The following is a 23,996-nucleotide window of genomic DNA, read 5'->3' as shown; positions in this document are numbered from 1 at the left end:
TTGTCTGTAATTTAATGAGTTAATTAGTTAACTGTCTCCTGGAGAAGTCAAGTACTGACTCCTTATGGATGAGAAGACTTTTTTTCCCCTCTGAGCTATATGCTTTATCTTTCAGTTAAAATCAAGTTAAAATAGAGTAGGAGAGTTGGGGAAAACATTAGCAAAATACCTCAGGGTAATTGATTCTTTGGCATCATTTATAACCCCAGATACTGGCAAAGCCTGTTCCAGTACTTGTCAACAAAAGCATTTGTTTTCCTTGTTGGCTGCTGTGCTAGTGGTTTGTGCTAAGGCTATTTCCTGATAGTTTTATTTCCTGATAGTTTTAAAGTCAAGATTGTTGTGAAATCCTGGTGATTCTGTAGGTACAGTTTACTCTGTGTGTGTGTGTGTGTGTGTGTGTGTGTGTTCTGTGTGTATAGTGGTGGTAGTCCTGGCAGTCAAATTCAGGTATTAGTATTAGATATTAGGCATCTATGTGGCAAAAATAAATGGAGAATTAGTTGCTGCATTTTGTTAATACTAACTGAAATGTTTTCATATTCTCTCTTTTGAGAATTGACATCTGATTACAGAAAGCAAGTAGCAAACAGTTGTGAAGAGAACAAAGATCTCCATAACCCATCTCTAGTGTTTTTTTTAATTTTGCATTTTGTGTTTTGCTCTTCCTTCTTTTAAATTTCTCATAAGAGTCAGGCCAGGATTTTTTGACAAAAGATGTGAGCATTCTTATAGTTCTTTATATATGATATGCATATATATGTATGTGTGTGTGTGTGTGTGTAGCTGAATTGCTTTTCAACAAGACTGAAATTGAAAAAAGTAAGATCTACAGAACAATGTTAATTAATAATTATGTTATCATTTGTGTAAAAAAGAGAAATGGGTAAGAGTATTTATGCACATTTGCATGTGTATACATTAGCATGTATATGCATATATTTCATATATGTATAATCATTTATGCATAAAACACCTCTGGAAGGACAGACAAGAAATTGATTGCTTCTGGGGCGCTTGGGTGGCTCAGTTGGTTGAGAGTCTGACTTTGGCTCACGTCATGATCTCTTGGTTTGTAGGTTCAAGCCCTGCATCGGGCTCCCTGCTATCAGCACAGAGCCCGCTTCAGATCCTCTGTCCTCCTTACTCTGCCCCTCCCCAACTTGGGTGCGCTTACGCTCTCTCTCAAAAATAAACTTTAAAAAAAAATCCAGAAATTGATTGCCTTTGGAGGGAGACAGAGAGAGAATCTTAAGTCAGGACCCTGACTAGGGCTCAATTTCCACGACTCTGGGATCATGACCTGGGCTGAAACCAAGAGTCAGGCACTCCACGGTCTGAACCACCCAAGTGCCCCTGAATTTTTAAAAAAATGTTTATCTATTTTGAAAGAGAGAGACAGCGGGGAAGGGGCAGAGAGGGAGAGATGGAGAATCCTAAGCAGGCTCCACACTGTCAGTGCAGAGCCCAGCACAGGGGCTGAACTCACAAACCATAAGATGATGACCTGAGCCGAAACGAAGAGTCAGATGCTTAACTGACTGAGCTACCTACCTAGGTGCCCCAATGTACTTGTTGAATTTTGAATGGTATGACTGTAACACTATTAAAATCATCTTTAAAAAGTCATTAGCAAGGGGTGAAAGTACCCATTGTTTTTTCATTTGCACTCCCACCACCTTGGTTCAGGTCTCATCCTCTTTCACCTGGATCTTCAGTAGCTGACACTTGGTCTCCCTGCCCCCAGTCATTTTCTGTCTTCTCCAGATCATCTTTTACATTGCCACAAGAGAGAGCACAGGTCAGATCATGTCTCTGTCATCCTCTAAAACTTTTAGTGGCATCCCATTACCCACAGAATGGAGTTCAGACTGTTCAACTTAGCATTCAAAGTCTTCCATCATTTGATCTCAAACTGCCTTTGTCTTTTCCATTTCAACTTCTACATCTTTGCTTTGTTGTTGTTGTTTTTGTTTTTTAGTTTATTTATTTTTAGAGAGAGCATGAGCAGAGGAGGGGCAGAGAGAGAGGGAGAGAGAGAATCTCAAGCAGGCTCTGTGTTGTCAGCAAGGAGCCTGATGCTGGGCTCGGTCTCATGAACCACGGGATTATGACCAGAGCGGAAATCAAGATTGGGATGCGTAACTGACTGAGCCACCCAGGCACCCCTGCTTCATATCTTTGTATGCCCTCTCTTTATTAACATTTGTGTCTCCAACTAGTTCTCTCCCCCCAAAAAAGAATAATTTATTTTAACATCTCTGTATTCACATTTTTTTAAAACCTTGTAGACCCTTTCTGTCTGTTGCAGTTAAAATCAAATTTTACTTTCAAGGCCTATTCTGAACATACTCTCTCTTTCCTACTGCAGCCCCATTCCACCTGTCCTTAGAACGAGCCACTCCTTTTTGGATCCTATAGTACATTTCTCATACCATTGTTTGGCACTCATAATCTAGTGAGTTTTTGACTTGTCAATGGCTTTAAATTCTATTTTTAGACTTCCTTGTGTTGATTCCTCTTTCCAGTTGCAGTAGTCTTTCTGACATTGTGCCTTTCCCCACTCCTGCCTGTTCTTAACTCTGTGGTTTTCTGATCTTGGTAAAACATGTAAGATTATGAAGGATATTGAGGAAAACAGAATAGAAGAAGTAGTCGACAATAATTGGTAGAATCCATTCACTATTAGTATTAATACTATACAGTTTATTTTTTCTTTATCCTATATTTGCATACTTATTGTTTTGAAATGTCAAAGATCATTTAGTCTTAATTTTATAGATGTGTGATATATGTAGAATCCTGGGAGGAGAATGGAGTTGTTGAGCCAGGACTTAAACTTAGGACCATTTCAGCAATGACTTTTATAGAACGTAAAGTGAACATGACTTTATCTTGGGGTGATATTTGTTAGGTGCTTTTGGGTAGTACAAGTTAGTAAAAATATGTATACCTGTGTGCAGGCTGATCAAGCATTTGCTATGATAGCCTCTGTGGGGTTTTCTAGAATATGACAGAGGAAACATTTTTTATTTATTTCTCCTCTTGTTGAAAGAGCTGGTTGCTTGGTTTAGTCAGATTCACAAATGAGAACATTTGAAATGCTTAACCAAAAAGCAAACCAACAGTCCTTTTCTGTGACCCTTCCCATCCTTGCCTTATTTCCTAGAAGCAACCACTTCTTTTTTTTTTTTTTTTATGAATATAATTTATTGTCAAATTGGCTTACATACAACACCCAGTGCTCATCCCAACAAGTGCCCTCCTCAATGCCCATCATCTACTTTCACCTCTCCCCACCCTCCCATCCACCCTCAGTTTGTTCTCTGTATTTGTGTCTCTTGTGGTTCTCCTCCCTCCCTCTCTGTTTGTAACTATTTTTTTCCCATTCCCTTCCCCCATGGTCTTCTGTTAAGTTTTTCAAGATCCACATATGAGTGAAAACATATGATATCTGTCTTTCTCTGACTGACTTATTTCACTCAGCATAATACCTTCCAGTTCTACCCACGTTGCTGCAAATAGTACAATTTCATTCTTTCTCATCGCCAAGTAGTCGTCCATTGTATATATAAGCCACATCTTCTTTATCCATTCATCAGTTGATGGATAATTAGGCTCTTTCCATAATTTGGCTATTGTTGAAAGCGCTGCTATAAACATTGGGTACACATGCCCCTATGCATTAGCACTCCTGTATCCCTTGGGTAAATTCCTAGTAGTGCTATTGCTGGGTCATAGGGTAGTTCTATTTTTAATTTTTTGAGGAACCTTGACACTGTTTTCCAGAGCGGCTGTACCAGTTTGCATTCCCACCACCAGTGCAAGAAGATTCCCGTTTCTCCACATCCTTGCCAGCATCGGTAGTTTCCTGAGTTTTTCATTTTAGCCACTCTGACCGGTGTGAGGTGGTATCTCAGTGTGGTTTTGATTTGTATTTCTCTGATGATGAGTGACGTTGAGCATCTTCTCATGTGTTTGTTGGCCATCTGGATGTCTTCTTTGGAAAAGTGTCTATTCATCTCTTCTGCCCATTTCTTCACTGGATTATTTGTCTTTTGGGTATTGAGTTTGATAAGTTCTTTATAGATTTTGGATACTAGCCCTTTATCTGATACAGAAGCAACCACTTCTAACTCTTAACTGTTTATTTGGTATTTCCCTTCATATTTCTATACTGCTATTTCTAGATATTATTGACTTTCTATGAGAGTAGTTGAGGACCTCCTTACACTACTTCCTCCTCCATTCTTCTTCCTCCATTCCTCTCAGTATGTTTATCATTGTTATTAAATTAATATCTGGTATCTATATTATTATGACCGTGAATACTGTTTATTTGAGCCAAGTCATGTATTTCCTGTTTTTATACAACAAAAATGCTTTTTCATAATTTACTTTCTGATAGAGTTAAAAATTATCTAACTTTTCATTTACTTAGCAACTTGTGTACCTCATACAAATTCATTAATTTAACAAATATTTACTGAGTGCTGGGGTACCTGGGTGGCTCAGTCGGTTAAGCATCTGACTCTTGATTTCGGCTCAGGTCATGAGGTCAAGCCATGGCTTGGGCTCTGTGCTGTGAGGGGAGCCTACTTGGGATTCTCTCTTTCCTCTCTCTGCCTCTCTCTCTCTGTCTCTCTTTTTCTCTCTCTCTCTCTCTCAAAAGAAAAAAAAAAAAGGTTTGCCAAGTGCCTACTTGCCAAGTGCATTATTCTTGGTGTTTGGGATACATCAGTGACCACACTAGACAAAGATTCCTTCCTTTGTTGGGAGATAGACAGTAAACATAATAAAGAAGTAAAATACATAGTGTGTTAGAAAGTGATAGCTGCCGAGGGGGGGGAAAGGCAATGTAAGGGGGATTGGGAATATAGGTGCAGGCATGGGTTATAATACTAAATAGGGTGATAAGAATAGATCTCATTGAGAAGGTGACATTTGAACAAAGGTTCATACTCCTCCCCATGTTATTTTTCATTTAGCCAAATGCCTTGGATAAGCATTCCGTTTTTCCCAGTGGCTTTCCTTCCTGGAGCCCTTCGTTTGCTCCCTGCCAGGACTATGTACTCTAGAGGCCTGCAGCACAATTGTTGTCTTGGGATTTCTCTTGGCCACTTTTCTGGATTGGGTCATCTGATTTTTGTATCCCACTTGGTTCATGCCTTCATTTTGTTGGAGCAGATTCTCCTATAGCTTCCTGAGGAGGCACATGGCAAGAGAAAAAAGTATTGAGAACATGGATATCTCAAAGTACTTTTAACCTACCCTTATAATTGATTCAAAGTTTGGCTCAGTTTAGAATTGTAGGCTGCAAATCATTTATCTTAGAATTTTCAAGGCCTTACTGCATTGTCTTCAAGCTTCATTGTTTCTGTTGAGGAAGCATTGGTGCCCGTGATTCATAATTCTCTATAAGTGACCTTTTTTCTCTCTGAAAACTTGTAGGATTTTCTCTTTATACTGGTGTTCTGTAATTTTATGATGATGGGCCATGGCCTGGTGTAGGTTTTTGTTTGTTTTACTGTGTTGTGCTTGGCACTTAGCCCTTGTATTCTTCAATTCTGGGAAATTTTCTGATGTTACTACTTTGATAGTTGACTGAAATAGCTAAATTGATCAGCTGCAACCCGAAGAGGAGAGCTTTGGTTGTGTTTGATCATGCCATAGTGCGTAAAACCCTTAAAATAGTGAGGTCTTTATTTGACAGGCAGATTCTATTTTATTTTTAAAAATTAATGACCTAAAAGCAGAATATTTTTGTTTCTTTTCTCCAGCTACTGGAACGTAGAACAAATACCTGTGATGGAAGGTCTTGCGTGTTTGTCATGCTTTTCTCATTCGTTTTATTTTTAAGGTTTGGCAGCCTGTGTTCTCCTGCTGCTCCCCACTCTTGTAGGTGGGAAGCCTCTGGGAGTCTACACGTGTCACCTTCTCACTCTCAGGTCTTAGTCACCTTGGCTGCCCTTTCACCTTTCTTCATCTTTCTCGTATTTCATCTCTTACATATTATATGTTTAGTTGAAATAAAAGTCACATGAGACAAAATTCTCCATTTTAACCATTTAAGAGTACACTGCAGTGTTTTTTTTTTTTAGTATATTTACAGTGTGCCACCATTGCCACCATCTAATTCCAGGACATGGTCGCTGTCCCCAGGAAAAACCCCATATATGTTAAAGCAGTTACTCTAATTTGCCCTCCTCCCAGTTCCTGGCACTTGTGCCTCTGCTGTTTGTCACTGTGGGTTTGCCTCTTGTGGACATTTCATGTAAATGCGGTCATACGATCTGTGGCCTCTTGCCTTTGGCTTCTTTAACTTGTAATGTTTTCAAGGTTCATCCATGTTGTGGCATGTGTCAGTACTTTGCCAGTGTTCTTAAATCTGGCTCTGAGTGTTTGTTTTTCACTGTCCAGAGGAAAATGCACTATCCTGCACTTATTATCTTTATTTTGATTTCGATACTGTCCTTTATATACCTTTTCACAAAATGTTTTTGGCTACAATATGATGTTGAATAATTTTAATTTTAAGTATACATTATTTATTTTTTAGTATGCCAGTACTGAGGTTGATGGAGAGCATTACATGACCCCAGAAGACTTTGTCCAGCGCTATCTTGGACTGTATAATGATCCAAATAGTAATCCGAAGGTCGTGCAGCTCTTGGCAGGAGTAGCCGATCAAACCAAGGATGGGTAAGAACCTTTATACATTTTTTGAAAATGAATGTTTTGCAATATCTTACTAAAAAATAGGAACACCCTAAGTTTACCTATGACCACCTGGAATTTTAATATTAATAAACCATTATCTTTTCTTAGAAGTTTATAAGAAGTATTACTTGCTGCCATTATCAAGGATTGGGCAAAACTAGCATTTGTTTCTTGGGTTTTTTTTGGAAGTAAACTATATATGGAGAACCATATTTTGTATTGAATAATCTGAACAGAATGGTTTTCTTTCATTCATTCAACAAACATTGAGTACCTACTATGTTTTCTAATGTTCTAAGAACTGGAATTACATCAGCAAGTAAAGTGATAAATGCAAAAGCAATACAAAAATTTAAAAGTAAATTATAGCATGTTAGGTTAGAAGTGCTATGAAGAAGAATGAATCAGGGAAGAACTTAGTAGTATTTATTAATTTATCTGTCTACTCATTTATTTGACAAACATTTATTGAACAACCACCATTAGCCAGGCACTGTTGGGCCTTAGTAATACAAACATAAATAAAATGGGGTTCTATAAGGGAAGGGAAGCAAAAATAATATAAAAACAGGGAGGGGGACAAAACATAAGAGACTCTTAAATATGGAGAACAAACAGAGGGTTACTAGAGGGGTTGTGAGAGGGGGTATGGGCTAAATGGGTAAGGGGCATTAAGGAATCTATCCCTGAAATCATTGTTATACTATATGCTAACTAACTTGGATACAAATTAAAAAAATAAATTTAAAAAAATGGGGTTCTTGGCCTTAAGAAGAAACTCATGGCCTAGTGAGAAAAAAGATGAGTGAACAAAGAAAAGAATACTTTGGGTATAAGATGCTGTAATAGAAGTATATGAAAGATACAAAGGACACCCAAGAAGGCATAGTTAACTCTGTTTTGGGTGGTCAGGACAGCATCATAGAAGAGATACTTGAGTGAAATCTGGCAAGATGAATGGGAAGTTGCTGGTGGTTGGATAAGCTGGGAGAATTCCAGGAAAGGGAATAGCAGTGGTGTGTGTGTGTGTCTTGGGGAGTGACATTGAAGAGGTTGTGTTACATGTACCTTGGTGTGGCTGTGGTTTTGCTTTGTTACTCTTGGAATTGTGGTTGAAGTGGAACTGGGGACCGTCTCTGCTAAGCTTTGACTGTATCCTGTAGGCTCGTGACTTAGTCTTGGAGGTATTTTTAGCCTGGCAGTGTATGGGTGTGTGCAGTCACAGAAATAGCAAGGTGCATCTTACTAGAGTGTCACTTTACTCAGGGGAAAAAGCACACCGTTTTTAAGTTAAGATCAAATATGACTGTATTATAGAACAAATGGAGTATTCTTATGAATTGTAAAGAAAATTTTTTCTTGCTTTGTGAGTTCCAAGCTACATCCTCAGGCCTTCAAAGGCCCAGGTTCTTTCTCCTACCTGTAGAGGTAGTTGTGTGAAAAACTAGGCAATGAGGAGTTGTTAAAAGTTATTTTCCATAGGGTGCCTGGGTGGCTCAGTTGGTGATCCCAGGGTTGTGGGATCGAGCCCTGCAACAGGCTCCATGCTGGGTGTGGAGCCTGCTTGGGATTCTCTCTCCCTCCGCACCTCTCCCCGACTCATGCTCCCTCTCTCTAAAATAAAAAAAAAAAAAAGATACTACTGCAGATATGATGAGATTTTTAAAAAAAATTTTTTTTTTTCAATATTTATTTTTGGGACAGAGAGAGACAGAGCATGAACGGGGTAGGGGCAGAGAGAGAGGGAGACACAGAATCGGAAACAGGCTCCAGGCTCTGAGCCATCAGCCCAGACCCTGACACGGGGCTTGAACTCCCGGACCGCGAGATCGTGACCTGGCTGAAGTCGGACGCTTAACCGACTGCGCCACCCAGGCGCCCCAGATATGATGAGATTTTTAAAAAATGGTAGGTTGAAATAGGGCAAGATTTGCATGCAATGAAATTTGTTTAGGAGACTATTATAAACTAGAGACTATATTGTAAACTAGGAGACTATAGCTAAACTAGAAATGTTGATATCTAACTTCTTTGAACCTAGGGTTAGTATTCATACTTTCCCACAAAATCTAGTGCATGAAATTTGAATATTTTATATCTTAGATAAAGATTTTATGTAATTTGTCAGTGGTAGATGTTGGGGAACTTGCATACATTTCGTGATTAGTCTTTTAAAAAGTCAAATCAGGGGTGCCCAGATGGCTCAGTCGGTTAAGCATCTGACTTTGGCTCAGGTCACCATCTCACGGTTTGTGAATTGGAGCCCCATGTCAGGCTCTCTGCTGTCAGCGCAGAGCCTGCTTTGGATCCCCTGTCCCCTTCCCTTTCTGCCCCTTACCCGATTGTGCGCATGCACACTCTCTCAAAATAAATAAACTTAAAAAAAAAAAAGTCACAACTAGGTTCCCAACGGTTTGGTGGCAGCGTTGCAGACGCAGATCTTTGCGGAGACCCTGATGGGCAAGACCATCTCCCTCGAGGTTGAGCCCAGTGACACTAGTGAGAATGTCAAAGCCAAAGTCCAAGCCAAGGAGGGCATCTCGCCTGACCAGCAGCGTCTGATTTTTGCTGGCAAACAGCTGGAAGATGGCTGCACTTCATTAGACTACAATACCCAGAAAGAGTCCACCCTATACTTGGTGCTTTGCCTGTGGGTGGCATCATTGAGCCTTCCCTCTGCCAGCTGGCCCAGAAATACAACTGCGACAGGATGATCTGCCACAAGTGTTGCACCCCTGTGCAGTTAACTGCCGCAAGAAGTGTGGCCACACCAACAACCCACGCCCCAAGAAGGTCAAATAAAGCCTGTCTACCGGCTCTTCCTTTACTCGCAGGGATGCCTTCTGCCCAAGACCCAGGGCCCTGGGACTTCAATAAAGTGTCCCTTTCATTGAAAAAAAAAAGTGAAATCAGCTGATAAGCTATGATAAACCACTTAGTCATTGGATTTCTTAACAGTGATTAGATAGTAATGCATATGAAAATTATTTTTAATCAGAATTCGTTCTTCAAAATTATTAAAGGTAACATATATATTTAGCTCTTTTAAAAACTAGGATAGTATTTATTGTCATTAATTTGGCCTGAGACCTGCTTTCAGAGTACCCATATCTTCTCAGATGCTTCTTTTGTGACCATTTTTGCTCATCTATCTCAGTAAGTGTGTTTGTTTGTTTGTTTTGAAGCTTCATGTGGTTCTCCCAGACTCCGTTGCATTGTTGATGTGGTTGAATGGAATCAAGGGTTTAAGTTGCCAGAGTAGAATAGATCAAAGATGGGTTTTGGCTAGGAAAGTATCTGATAATGTTAATAGTGTTCACTTAAAGACAAATCTATTTCTCTTTGTGAAAGGTAAATCTTTCCTATTTCAGATTTTAAAAACTTCTTAAGCTTCCTTTTTCCTCTCTCTGGAATTAGTCAGATTGGGTTCTGTAGGAAATCTGATTCAAAGAGCTAGATCACATAGGGTACCTGCATGGTTCAGTTGGTTAAACATCTGTCCACCCATCGGACTCTTTATTTCGTTTCAGGTCATGACCTCACAGTTTGATTCCTGAGATGGAGCCCCGAATTGGGCTCTGTGCTGACAGCATGGGGCCTGCTTGGATTTCTCTCTCTCCTCTTTCTCTGCCCCTCCCCACAGTTGCACGCTCGCTGTCTCTGAAAATAAATAAACATTAAAAAAAACAGATCATAAAAATTATCAGTGAGTTTATGAAACATATAGGTAATTTCTAAAAGCAGAGAAAGCTGGAATTTTCTAGAAACACAGCAATTCTTAACCTCTTATTCATGGATAGTCTTCAGGGGTTCCTGAAGTTGCTGAAATATCATGCAAAATGAGTGAATTTGTATCTGCGTTTTTCTCGGGAGAAATCCCAGGTTTTCAGAAGGACCTGTGACTTCAAAAAAGGTTAAGTATCATTGCTGAAGTTTCTTTAATACTTACAATTGAAGATGGAGTGCCTGGGTGGCTCGCTTGGTTAAATGTCTGACTCTTGATATTGGCTCTGGTCATGATCTCACCATTGTGAGATCGAGCCCTGCACTGGGCTCTGTGCTGAGCGTGGAACCTGCTTAGGATTCTCTCTCTCCCTCTCTCTCTGCCCCTCCCCTGCTCTCTGTCTCTCTCTCTCTCTCAAAAAAATAAAAAAAACCTTTAAAAAAATACTTGTAATTCAAGAAAATGAAAGGTTTTTTATTATTATTATTATTATTTTTTAATGTTTATTTATTTTTGAGACAGAGACAGAGCATGAATGGGGTAGGGTCAGAGAGAGAGGGAGACACAGAATCCAAAGCAGGCTCCAGACTCCTAGCCGTCAGCACAGAGCCCGACGCGGGGCTCGAACCCACGGACCGTGAGATCATGACCTGAGCCGAAGTCAGACGCCCAACCGACTGAGCTACCCAGGCACCCCAAGAAAATGAAAGGTTTTGATGATGTTTAACTTATTCCAAGTAGTCACTCTTGTTCATTTAACATTTAAGGAAAATGAGGCCTAGAGAGATTGATTGATTTGCCCAATAACACAAAATTCTCTTAATTTTTAGTCCATTTTCCTTCTTTAATCATTTTTTAAAAAAATGATGTTCTCTTTCTTCCCCACTTTCTGTTTCCCACTCCTTTACCAAGGACAGTGATCAAAGATTAGAATAGTGTATGTAGTTGGTACATTTTTTTTATAGCCCCAAGAGGTATTCCTTGGTTCTGTTGTAGTTTTTGTTTTGTTTTTTTTTTTTTTGATGAGTCTTATAATTTGAAGTAGCATCACATAGGTTGTTTATAATTATCAAAACCAAATCTTAATAGCACTAGTATACAGAGGTCTAAGTGATTTATTTAAGTATGTGGGAAAAGCAGGTTTGAGAGAGGTCAGTACCATACCTTTTTGTACCCTGGACCGCCTCACCTTCTGCTGCATGTTTTCTTAGCATGTAAACCACCCTCTTTCTCCTCTTCCTCATTCCTTTTCCTCCAATAGATAGTAAAATAAGCAGGAGTGTTTTGATATAGGTGTTTGTTGTGCAGAACCATGTAGAAGCAACATCGTATGGTATAAATAGCATGATGGGTTGTCTAAAGTAAAAGTCATTAGTCAAATGTTATTTGTGAAATTGTGGCTTAAACTTTGAAATTGTGCTTTTATAATGAAAGGCAAAATGATTTTATGCATTAAATGAAGATTTCAGGAACTATTCTTGTGTGATATAATCTAAAGTGTTTAGACAGTTGCTTGTTTGAAGCTGTAACTTCTAGAATTATAGTTTCTATATTTAGCTCTGGCCAGAATTTCATCTGGAAGCTCTAGTCTATAATGTGTAAAACTATTACTTTTCTCTCTTAGTTTTTCATAACTGCTTTCCTTTACTCTTCTACATGTATATAAAAAAACATTATGATGCATGTAGAAAAACCTTTTATGCAAAAATCTTGATGGTTTTAAAAATTGCAAAATTAACATGTTAATATTTTGAAATTTTATTAGTTTCCATTCAGCAAATTTAAAAGGAATTTTGTAGAAAAATTTTAAAACATCCAATTCATAAAATCCATTATTTCAAAAAAAATTTTTTTAATGTTTATTTATTTTTGAGAGAGAGAGAGATAGAGACAGAATGTGAGCAGGGGAGGGGCAGAGAGAGAGGGAGACACAGAATCCGAAGCAGGCTCTGGGCTCCGAGCTATCAGCACAGAGCCTGACGCGGGGCTGGAACCCACAAATGGTGAGATCCTGACCTGAGCCGAAGTTGGATGCCCAACCGACTGAGCCACCCAGGCTCCCGTAAAATCCATTAATTCAGAGTATAAAATGAATACGTGTTCTTTGTAAAAAGTCAAGCAGCAGGTATGGTAAAAAGCGAAGGTGCCACCCCATCCTTATTGAAAGAAAACAAACAATTTATTAAACTATGAACTAAGCAGTGGTTTCTTCACTCCAGTTAGCGTCTTGTGGTTTGCATTGGCGCTGCTTAAGTCTTGATCAAGGCCTTCTAACAATAGAGGAATTCATAGCAGGATAAAGGAAAAAGAGCCTTAAAAATTATTCCAGAACATGTTTGCTTTATGTTAGCAGATAAACAGGCCATTTCTTGCTTTATGAAAAGTATTGTTCCACTGTTATGTGGTATAAAAGGCCTATGGGCTAAAGATAGATAGGGAGCATGTCAGAGAGACAAAATGGTCCATTACCCTCACCTCCTACTTCTTCCCAGTATTTAATTATGAAAATTCAAACATTCAGGAAGGTTGAAGGAATTTTACAGTGTATACTTAACATACCCATCATATTCTACCATTAACATTTTTGTATGCTTCGTTTTTCATATATATATCTTTACATCAATCCATCTTGTTTTTTCACACATTTCAAAGTAAATTGCGAACACTGATACTTTTCTTACACATTTCAGCATGCATATTATTAACTGGATTTCAGTATTTGTTTTGAGTGTTTTATTTACATGTAAAATTTACCCACAGTGACAAATACAAAACTTAAAGGTGCATTTGCTGAGTTCTAATAAATGCCTATACTTGGGTAATCTCAGGTGACTTTTTACCGTATTAAAATATATATAATACAATTTATCATTTTAACCATTTTTAAGTATATATTTCAGTGGCATTAAGTATATTCATATTGTTGTACCACCATCACTACTATCCATTCTTTTTTTTTTTTTTTCATCTTCTCATACTGAAACTCTGTACCCATGAAACAGTGAGCTCCTGTTTTGTCCCGATACTCAGCCTCTAGTAATCACTATTGTACTTTCTGTTTCTAATGTGTTTGACTATGTTAGATACTTCATGTAAGTGGAATAATGTATTATTTGTCCTTTTGTGTTTGATTTCACTTAGCCTGTTGTTTTCAAGGTTCACCCATGCTACAGCTTGTGTCAGAATTTCGTTCCTTTTTAAGGCCGATTAATGTGAAGTGACTTTATTTTTAAGTTGCTGATACCTTTGTGTTTCTTAATTGATCTTTCTTCAAATAAATCACTCTGTGTAACAAAGGTAAGTGAGTATTGAGGATTGGTTGAGGATTCCCCCAATATCTTCTTTTTTAATTGTTTTTTTAATGTTTTATTTATTTTTGAGAGAAAGAGCATGAGCAGGGGCAGGGCAGAGAGAGAGAGAGGGACAGAGGATCCAAAGCAGGGTCTGTGCTGACAGCAGAGAGTCCGACATGGGGCTCGAGCTCACGGGGATGGTCCCCAGGGGCAGGTGTAGATAACTGATGGGCCCTGCTGTCCCTGAAGAGGTAGCTTCCACTTTGGCTCCAGGAGACTGGAGGAATGAAAAGTATTGGGACCAGAAACTGGTTGCCCTTGCTCACAATTTAACAAGGGAAACCAGAAAGCTGGATATTTGTGTGAAATATTTATAATTTCCTAATGTTGGCAACTAATGTAACTAAAAATATTATTCTTTTCATGGCCGAAGAAAACATGTGTGGGCCAAATTTACTCTGCCAGCCGACCATTTATGACCTTTGCTAGTTAAGGAAAAAGTCTTACCTTTTCTCATAGAGAAAAGTTTTACTACTGAGTATGAAATGTATTTTAAAGCTACATATTCTGTATTTTAGGGTAATTGTATTTTTGATGTCAGATTCCTGAGACTATTTTGGAAAAACCAAGATGTTACAGGTTTTTATTTTTAATTCATAATCAGCCTAATTACTTTGTAGTTTTTAAATTACTCTTATAATCAAAAGAATAATGCTAATTCTTCATGATAAAAATTTCAAACATAGAATTACATAATGTAGAAAATGAAGGCCTTCTCTAAGTCATCCCTATATCATTACTGTATTTGTGTTATATATTCTTTTTTTTTTTTTTAAGTTTATTTATAATCTCTACACCCAACATGGAGCTTGAACTCACAACCCTGAGATCAGGAGACACATGCTGTACCGACTGAGCCAGAGCCAGGCAACCCTTGTGTTATATATTCTTATTAAAACCGCATAGGACTCAGTGCTTTTTAGGAGTGTGTAGATGATGATACCTGATATGTTATAACTTCATTTGTTTTTACTACCTGAAAATTTGTGTAATGATAACCACGCTTTTGTGTTTTTAGTAGTATACCAATGCATAAAATGTATTATGAAAGGTGACCTGATAAACAGTTTATTGGGTTGTTCTTCCCAGGATTCATTAGGCACTTAAGCTCCTAATTCCACCAAAGATTCTTCAGCAGGGGCACAGTGAAGGCATAGTCTTTAGTGCCCTGAATAATACCACCACAAAGCCTTTCCCTCAATAAAGGGAAAAGGCATAGTATGCACCATTGCTTTGGATATAATGTAATTTGTGTAACTTAAACATAATTCAGAGTGTTACAAGTAATGGAAAAGGAAACTACAAATGCAAAGTATGTCTTAGATGAATGGAGACATAAAATGAAATGTAAAATGTAGTCATTTTCCTAAATCTGTGTTGAGAAATATAGCTCTCTGTAAAGCCATATATTCTTGGGGCACCTGGGTGGTTCAGTCAGTTAAGTGTCTAACTTCGGCTCAGGTCATGATCTCACAGTTCATGGGTTTGAGCCCCACTTTGGGCTCTCCGCTGACAGTGCAGAGCCTACTTTGAATCCTCTCTCTCTGTCCCTCCCTGCTTACTCAGCCTCTCTCAAAAATAAATAAACACTTAAAAAAATAAATAAAAGCCGTATATTATAAATTGAGTTTATTCAAGAATATTTACAAGTTCTTACCTGAATCAAACTTGTGCTCTGTGACAAGCCTATCTTCTCGCAGGAAATCAGACTTTAAACAATGAATTACATAACTATTTTAATAAAAATTTTGCAAGGGGCATTAAAAAGGTACAGTGTGCTGCCGTAAGGCTGTAAAGGGTAAGTGAAATCATCTCGAGACTGTGAGATGGTTGGTTGTCTTGAGGAAATGATATTTGATCTGGGCTATGTAAGGATGGGTACAAATTAAATGGGCAGAAGTTTGGAGATGGTGGGATCATTCCAAGGAAAGTGAAATGTTGTGTGATGGTCCTGGGTGGAAGGAGCAGGGATTGAAAAAGAGTGGGTTGGAGTGCAGAGAACAAAGGGGAGGCATACAGAGATCAGATCCTGAGGGGCAAGAAGCCACGTTAAGATTAGGTCTATTCCTTTTGATAGGGTGACTATAAATGTATTGTCCAAACCAGGCCATTTGAGAATAAAAGGCAGCACCATTACTAATATGAATAAGTAAATAAATAACTACATGTATTTATTTATAAAAAAACAGATTTTTATAACGCTGTTACTTGGATATTAGTCACTTACCAATAGCAGCAACATGGTGTGGGATGTTTGCAGCAAGCATGCTATGGAAGATGACTCTAAACTATATACTAGTATATGCCAACTGTATAAGATCATTGAAGGCAATTTTAGTATAATTTTGGCCACTGGCTAATTTCACAACCCTGAGTATTCTAGGACTCCATGTGCTTTAGTTTCCCTCCTCTTGTTTTGAATCTTCCTTTAAAAAATGTATTATTGACATTTCAAGCCTATAAGACACAGACTAGTGTAGCAAATTCAATATCCTCATCACCAAGTTTTGTAATTATTAAAATAATTATTAAATGTGTTTTATTTATATTTTTAATCTCCTGGATTATTTTGAAGCAAATTCCAGATGACTTCCCTTTACCAATTGTGTGGTTACCCTGAGCTATAGTTCATACAGTAAAGACAGGTTAAATGTCTGATATTTTCCCTTTCTTTACCAGCCAATAACATGTTCTGTTTTGTTCCAGATTGATCTCCTATCAAGAATTCTTGGCATTTGAATCTGTTTTGTGTGCTCCAGATTCTATGTTCATAGTGGCTTTCCAGTTGTTTGACAAGAGTGGAAATGGAGAAGTGACATTTGGTAAGGAAAAAAAAAGATTATAAGGGATAAGTGAAGTTAGTGAAGCTGGTCCAGTCTTTAATTGCTAAATCTAGTAAATGCATATAAATTGCTGATTATCTAGGAGCTAGTTAATAAGTGAAGTATTGATTTCCTCAAAGAATTTACACAGATAAAATTAAAATGGTGTATTTTCTTTAAAGCATTAGACAATTGCAAAAAATTAAGGAATCTTTGCTCACTGAGTCATTTATTGGCACTTTTACATTCCAAAAATATGTGGTGTAAAATTTTCTTGCTCTGGGCTAGCCTGAGCAAAATTCTTTATGAAACAGACCAGGAACAACATGGAATAATCATACCATTCTTGAAGGGATTTTTGGGTAGAGAGTACATAGCTCCTCAGTAGCAGTTTGGAAAAGTGCTACGATGTAACACCAAGAATGGAACTGAAGGAGGGAGTTAAGAATAGTTAGCATTCTCTGAATCACCATTGTAGATTTTTGATTTTAGGAAACAAGCCTAGAACATTGAAACTAACATTTGTGTTAAATATAGAAATTGATATAAATCCTTTGCTAGGCATATGATCTAGCACAAGATCAGTGTTTGACAAGCATATAAACTAGAATTTCTGTTTGTAGCCATGTATGTTTTAGTTTTTAAAGACGCTTATTTGCAGAAATTAGTTTATGTTTACCATATCTGCTAATTTTTCCTGCAACAGGTTTTTCAATAAAAACAATGCAGTGTTTTCAAGGACCTTGATTCCTCTTCTTTTTAAAAAAATATTTATATATTTTTATTGTGATAAAAGAACACAAAATCTTAACCATTTTTCAGTGTACGGTTCAGTAGCATTGAGTATATTCACATAGTTGTGAAACAGATTTCCAGAACTTTTTTATCTTGTAAAGCTGAACTTGAGCCCCTTTTATAGGGTGAATTTGCATCAATATGTTGTAGAGAGACTCTTGAAAATCAGGCTTTCCCTGAGCTAAATATTTATTCACCACAGAATTTGTCTTATAAAAAAAATCCTTCAGTTAACACCCAAAGGAGGAAGTATCACTACCATGAAAAGAATGGTGAGAAAATACAGGTATTAGAAGGACCAGTGGTGCCCTTTAATGCTTTTAGTGGGCATTGACTGTTTCCTTTTGTCCATTGACCCAGTTGTTGTCTGTGTAAGATTTCCCCAAATAATTACCTATGCAGAACTCCTTAGGTTTCTGTATCCATGTTGGCATACTCCTGCTTTGGAGCAAGCTCTGGCCATTCTGCCTCGTAAAGAAGGTTGATTTTTCCCAGAAGCACCCAAATTCTGTAGTTTAAAATATAAAACCTTATCATCTCATTCAGCATTAACCCCAGACCACTAATAATGCTGCATTTTCTGTTTTCAATAGGTATCACACATTCTCACGTCTCACTTCCAAATGTGCAGCAATACTTGGGAAATACTTCGATACAAATATCTGTATTAGTGATGGTAGACCTGTGCTTCTATCATGTATCCATTGTTTTAAGAATTAGGTTTCCCAAAACCAAATTGTGGGGATTTTTGTCCTTCCTACCTTGGTATCATGGTTCTTTGTGTCATCTCCATTTGATGCTTTTCACAATTTCTGTTTTAAAAAACAAGTCACTCAAGTCAGTTCATCCAGTTGACTAACAATAGAGACCCATGCCAGTGTTGATTAGTAGATTAAAATGGGTATAAGAAGCAGTTGAGTGGTTTATGAACACATTTATTTCATGCAAATGAGAGCTTGTAGTTATTAGATCCCAATTTTAGTATTTTAAAGATCTTTTGTTTTTCTCCCAGACTATGATTCATGAGTTAGAATTTTAAGAAAATATAATTAGGATTAGAAGCAAAACAAATCAGTTTTAGTTGTTATAGCTCCTGATATGACCTGAAAAATAAACATATGAACCCTCCAAAATCCTGCTTTCATTCTTCTGCTTCATAAGGTAGAGATAGGAAGATTCCTATGGAATGAGGTACTGCTGAATGCCCTTTCAACATTGTTCTTGGAGCCCCTGGCCAGTTGGGTGGTTGTCTTGATGATGGTCATCTGTTTCTTGGGGACCTTGACCATTTTCCCTTCCTGTCTTGCCTCCCTAGTTTTGAGGATTCATTTTAGACAAATTTTCTTAAATAAAAATCATAATGAAGGAGAGAAAGTTTAATTTTTTATTAAGGAAAGAGGAAAAGCATTGAAACTGTTACAAATGCCATTTAACAAGATTTCTAAGGCCTACTCATTACAGGCTGTTTTCAAGACTACAGAATTTCAGCATAAGGAACTAATTAACTTGGAGTTTATTTTTATAGGATTTTGGATCTGTGTTAAAGGTCAGTTTTCATGTTTGTATCCACTTAATAAAATGAATTGTGCTTATGTATTTATAGATATATGTTTAGGTAAAAGGAAATTATAGATCCATTCTAACTGTAAATCCTTTTCACCAAATGGCCTTATATTTTCTAGTTTAGAATTTAAAGTACAATTTTCTCTTGTGCACACCAGGAGAGAAAGGTGGGAGAGAATATTGGATGCCAGGTGTAATGGAGTGGGGGGGGGGGAAACTGTTATGCCATTGGTATCTCGTGGACTATGATGATGATGTTATTATCTGTGTATTTGTATATATTGTTCTCATCTATGCTTTTGTTTTTTTAGATATGCTTTTTAATACACATCAGATTAGATACTTAAGTTGTGTACATTTTTGCAAGTATTTATGTAAATAGGAATATCGAACAACATTTACTTGAGTGCTGGACAAGTTTTTTGTTTCTGTTTTTTAATTGTTAGACATGCCTCTACTTTGGGGGAGAAGACTTACATTGAGACTTCGGTAATCCATTTCAGAATGTGCAAGCAAGCGCAGGAGAGGGTTCTGGAGTTTTTAAAAGAGTGAATAAAACCGTAGTTGTTTCCTCTTTGATGTTCTTTTAATAAAATTTCTAATGCATGCTGTGGATAATTACTTAATGGCTTATATATGTTACTGCCACTGTTGAGCCTTGTGGAGGCCGTTGCATGATTGGTGTGTGCTAGATACAGTCTAAACTTGCCTTGGTCTCACTACTAGCCTCTAGTGTACTGGATATTCTGCTTGATAGAATTAGGTTGAGGTAACCTAGATAACCAGTTATACTACATTGTGTTGTCAGTAGCTGCCTTGCATTTGTCCCACATTTAAAAAATAAAAGCCCATTGCGTTAACAAAGATGTAATCCTTCTAAAAAAATGAAACCCCAACTCCTGTCTATTAACTAATAAATGAATATAAGATATGTTGTACAGTCTAAGTTTTTTATTAAAATCTCATCAGCATTGTGTTCCAAAGCGCTTGCCTAGGAATGGGACCTCTCCAAAGTGATTTTTTTTCAAGGGCACATCTTTATCCCTTCACTGTAGAACCCTGAAAAAGCAGGGATTCCTTTTGATTTGGTACTGTTTTTGATTGTCATTAAATACAGCAAATAGAAATGGGTTCCGTTTGTGCCTTTAAAATAGACTCTTTTTCCCTGAAGGGAAGAATAGATTGGGGTGGCTTAGGCATAACCACCGCTGTTTTTAAAAGGTTTGGGAGATGGAAGTCTAGATGTGAAAAATTACCCTCTCTCAGTGGGAACAAAGCTGTAGACATGGAATACTATGAAAATCTAATGGTAACCAATACCTAATTTGGTCTAGTAAGAATTAGAGCTTCACCTGGGTATTCAAAATAAATCAGTAAGAATTTTGAGACCCCTTTCAGATATTGCAGAAAAAAATCCTGTTAATACTGAAGGCTACCAGAGTAGCTTAGAGTTTAAGGTTAAAAAAAAAAAAGGTCATAGTGTTATTAGTTTTTATGCATTTGGTGATAGACTGGTGAAGCATCTGGTGAAGCATCTAGTTTCTATAGTAATAGATGCTCTTTAAATGTAAACTCATCCTTCCTGAGAAACGGACCTTCACATATATTTGGCAGCAGGACTACTCTGTTGATTAATTGTATGGTAGTCCCTTCTGGAGGTAGGTAAAGGATTAATAGAAATACTTTTGCTTAGAGAAACAGAGGAAGTCACCTAGGAAATTAATGACCCAACTGGAAGTAGAACCTAGTAGTCTGGGACTGAGTCTACATGCTACTTTGGTTGGGACTTCCTCTACCAAGTTCCTGTTGTTGAACATTCTGTTGTTGTTGTTTGTTTTCCTTTGTTTTCTTTTTTGGTCTCTTAGTTGTTCCTCTTCTTTCTCCCCAAGTTTTCCTTCACTGAAAAACTCTTTACTTCCACAAGTCTCGCCATTGTTTTTGTTCAGTTATACACAAGGAATTCACTGTTTTGGTGGGAGTCCTTCTAAAAGCCTCTCTGACTTCACTTTAAGAACTATGCAGATGAAACTGAGCTATTGAGGACTCCCCCGCCCCCACCCCCACTGACAATAAAAATGTTTGGTCTCAAGCCTCTTAAGTTGGAAGCAGTGGCTCCTGCTGGGCTGGAATCCTTGGAATCAGGATGTCGTTGGGCTGATGGTAGGTGGGCTGTGTCACAGGGCTGATGGCTTGTATACCTACAGGAGGAGTTCTCTGGCCACACCGTTGGTACAGCAGCTCCTTCCAGGCTCATTCATGGAACAGGCATGGCGGCAGTCTTGGAGAAGAGTGCCAGCCCCGGTCAGAGGTAATTTTGTACTGAAGAAAGGTGAACAAGACCAGTAGGAAGCTCCCATAAGGACCAGGGGAGGGATGAGGGTGGATGAGATGGGGAGACACATTGTGGGCTGTTGGGGAAATTAAAACCTCTGTTAAGACATATTTACATAATATATATGCTTCAATGTGTAATTCATCTAGTCCAATCATCATAAGTGACTGATACAGCTGAACTGACTAATGTTATACGTCTGTGAACATTTTTACTTAATCACAGTTGTCACCATTACCTGCCCTCCTGACAAATCATACTCCTTTCCTTTGAGCAAAGAGAACATAATGACAGGCTACTTTTGTATCTGGCCCCAACTCCCTTTTCAAGAGGAATTATAAACCATCTCTTTCATAAGCCCATGCTCTGCAGGAAGTGAAAAAGTGGTCTATTGTTTTCTATATGTCAGAAAACGAATGGATTCCTATATCCCATAGCAATACCAACCTAGTATAAAACAGTAGATCATGATCTTGCTGCCAATAAGATGTGACTGTCATAGCCCTTTCATCCAGGCCGGAACGATGGCCACTGAAATAATACTCCAAGGAGTGCTATTTAGAGCTAAAGACCCTTGTTTGCCACTGGAAAGACGGGATTCTCTGTGGGGGGGGTGGGGGTGGGGGGGGGACTTGCTATGCATTTTCAGTTAGATGTATTGGGAATATTTGAGATTATTGGGGTTCCCTTTTATGTCATGCAGAACCGGATAAAACTGGATAAGAAGAGCATCACATGTTTGAGCTGTTGCCTCACACAAGTAGAAGCTCTCCAGTTCTGGAGCTTTTGTATAACTTTTTTTTTTGGATAAGCACATCCTGGTAAAGTGGTAATTATGAATTGAATTTTAAAATAATAGTGTACTAATTATTTTTATAAGCTTCCTGAATTAGCCTTAGGCAGTTGGTAGTAAAATAATAACAGAAGGGAAGTGGGACACATCAAGAGGTGCCAAAGTAGGTTTGAAATTTTGTTAGTCCTAGTAACTATAGTTGTAGCCTGTGACATAGTCAAAATAATTAAAAGTGTCTGGGGGGTGGTAAATAAAACAGCACATATTAATGCTCATAATAAAATCATGTCCAAAGCTATCAATGACCACTTTGGGAGAAGTAGGAAATGTTGAAACAAATAGTCATGGAAAATGACTCTTCAATATTTGGGAAGATTACTATGAGTAATTTAAGCTATCATTTTAATTGTTTCAAAGATATTCCAAGATCTTAGCTAGAGGTTGCTAGGAAGTTTACAAAATAGGATTTTAGTTAAAGTTTTTATTATGGAACTTTTTCTGAATGTAAATTAGACATAACTTTGGTTTATCCTTTTTGTGATAGTAGAAAACAATTTTCATAATTAAGTAAATTTTCATAGTTTGAAAGCTTTTGAATTTTTGATTGTATTTGACTAATTTCACAGTAATATTCTAATATTTTCTGATCATGTAAAGGGAATTCAGTTTTATTCCACCATTGTTTAAAACTTAATCTAGGTAGCAGTATGTACATTTCTTGTCAAATAGTTGAGTTTTAGGATTTGTGACCTTTAAAATAAAGGTTATAAAAAATGTATTCCCTTTCATAATCTTAATATTTAAATTAAATATATGTAGTAGTTTAAGTTATTCTATTCTGCTTTCCCTTAATTGCTTTGTGTTTTATTAGTTTAACACTATTTGTTGGATCTTAAAAATAAGAAATCAAAGTAATTAATTTGGGAATAAAGCAGCTAATTATTTTAAAAAAGATCCTAAAAAAATCTTTGCTGATCTCTCTTAATATATTTAGCTCTATTTTTGGTAACCCTTATTATTTTAATTATCTTATAAACTTTGACATATTTTACAACTGTTGATATTCCACATAGATTTGAGGGTAAACTTTTATATTGGTTAAAAGCCAAGATCTATCCCATGAATTGCTACTGAGTTTTTGTTTTTTTGTTTTTGTTTGTTTGTTTGTTTTTTTGCCTTTAGAAACAAAACCCCATATATTTAATTTGTGTTTATGGAAGGTGAAAATATTTTAATGTGGTTTGAAAATTATGATATAGTATTGCTAATTAGGCAAGAAATAAATGCTATATTCCATTTGAAAGAAAGATGAGAATCCCATCTCCCCAGTGACATCCAATGCCTTCTTCCAACTTACTGATAGCAGTGACCTATTCGGAGCTGTTATATTGAGTCCAGACTGGTAGGATTTCCAGTTCAGGATTCTTACACTCTCTTCCACCTCCCCCTCCCCACCCCAGTAATGCTTTTATCAAGAAATAAATGGTATATAAAACTAAAGGGAATCCATTAAACCATTTACAATATGAGATCAGTATCTTATTCAAAGAATTTACAGAAATTAGAGAAAGTAGCATAGTTGGAGATTATAAAACATTAAACTTGTATTTACTAATTAGTAAAATTGTAGCTATGGATGGTAAAACGCTTCCACTAATTGGCTTACATTTGAAAATAATTTTGTTCTTAAGACATCAATAAAACAGGCTTCCTGCTTTCTTAACTTTGTTAATGACTTTTTTTTTTTTTTGGCATGAGCTTCTAAATTAGGCTATCCAGTCTATGCTTGTTAAAGTACCAGTCATTTGTGAATTGATTTTTACAGTAAGTGTAGAACTGTGTAAGAAAGTGACTGACATTGTTAGTGCATGAAGACCAGCTGTCAGAGGGTTTT

The 23,996-nt window shown here is 37.3% G+C and overlaps 1 protein-coding gene and 1 long non-coding RNA gene across 7 annotated transcripts in view; one reads left to right on the top strand and one right to left on the bottom strand.

Moving 5' to 3' along the window:
- Window positions 1–23,996, top strand: part of SLC25A12 (solute carrier family 25 member 12) — a 207,081-nt gene that overhangs the window by 118,804 nt on the left and 64,281 nt on the right. For 5 of the 6 annotated variants that reach the window (XM_045480199.1, XM_045480196.1, XM_045480195.1 and 2 more), the window contains exons 3-4: window positions 6,560–6,702; window positions 16,504–16,619. In XM_045480199.1, the coding sequence (XP_045336155.1) occupies window positions 6,560–6,702; window positions 16,504–16,619 (259 nt within the window). Of the gene's footprint in view, window positions 1–6,559; window positions 6,703–16,503; window positions 16,620–21,181; window positions 21,286–23,996 lie in introns of those variants that run through there. The other variant, XM_045480198.1, reaches the window with a different exon arrangement.
- On the bottom strand, window positions 1,858–9,316 carry LOC123599077. The gene is made up of 4 exons (XR_006712959.1): window positions 9,218–9,316; window positions 3,143–3,152; window positions 2,548–2,554; window positions 1,858–1,871 (listed from the first exon to the last, which is right to left on the bottom strand). It is a non-coding gene; the product is annotated as an uncharacterized LOC123599077 (long non-coding RNA).

This window comes from Leopardus geoffroyi, chromosome C1 (assembly GCF_018350155.1).
Source record: "Leopardus geoffroyi isolate Oge1 chromosome C1, O.geoffroyi_Oge1_pat1.0, whole genome shotgun sequence".
Taxonomy (NCBI): domain Eukaryota; kingdom Metazoa; phylum Chordata; class Mammalia; order Carnivora; family Felidae; genus Leopardus; species Leopardus geoffroyi.
This window is presented reverse-complemented; position numbering and strand designations above follow the sequence as displayed.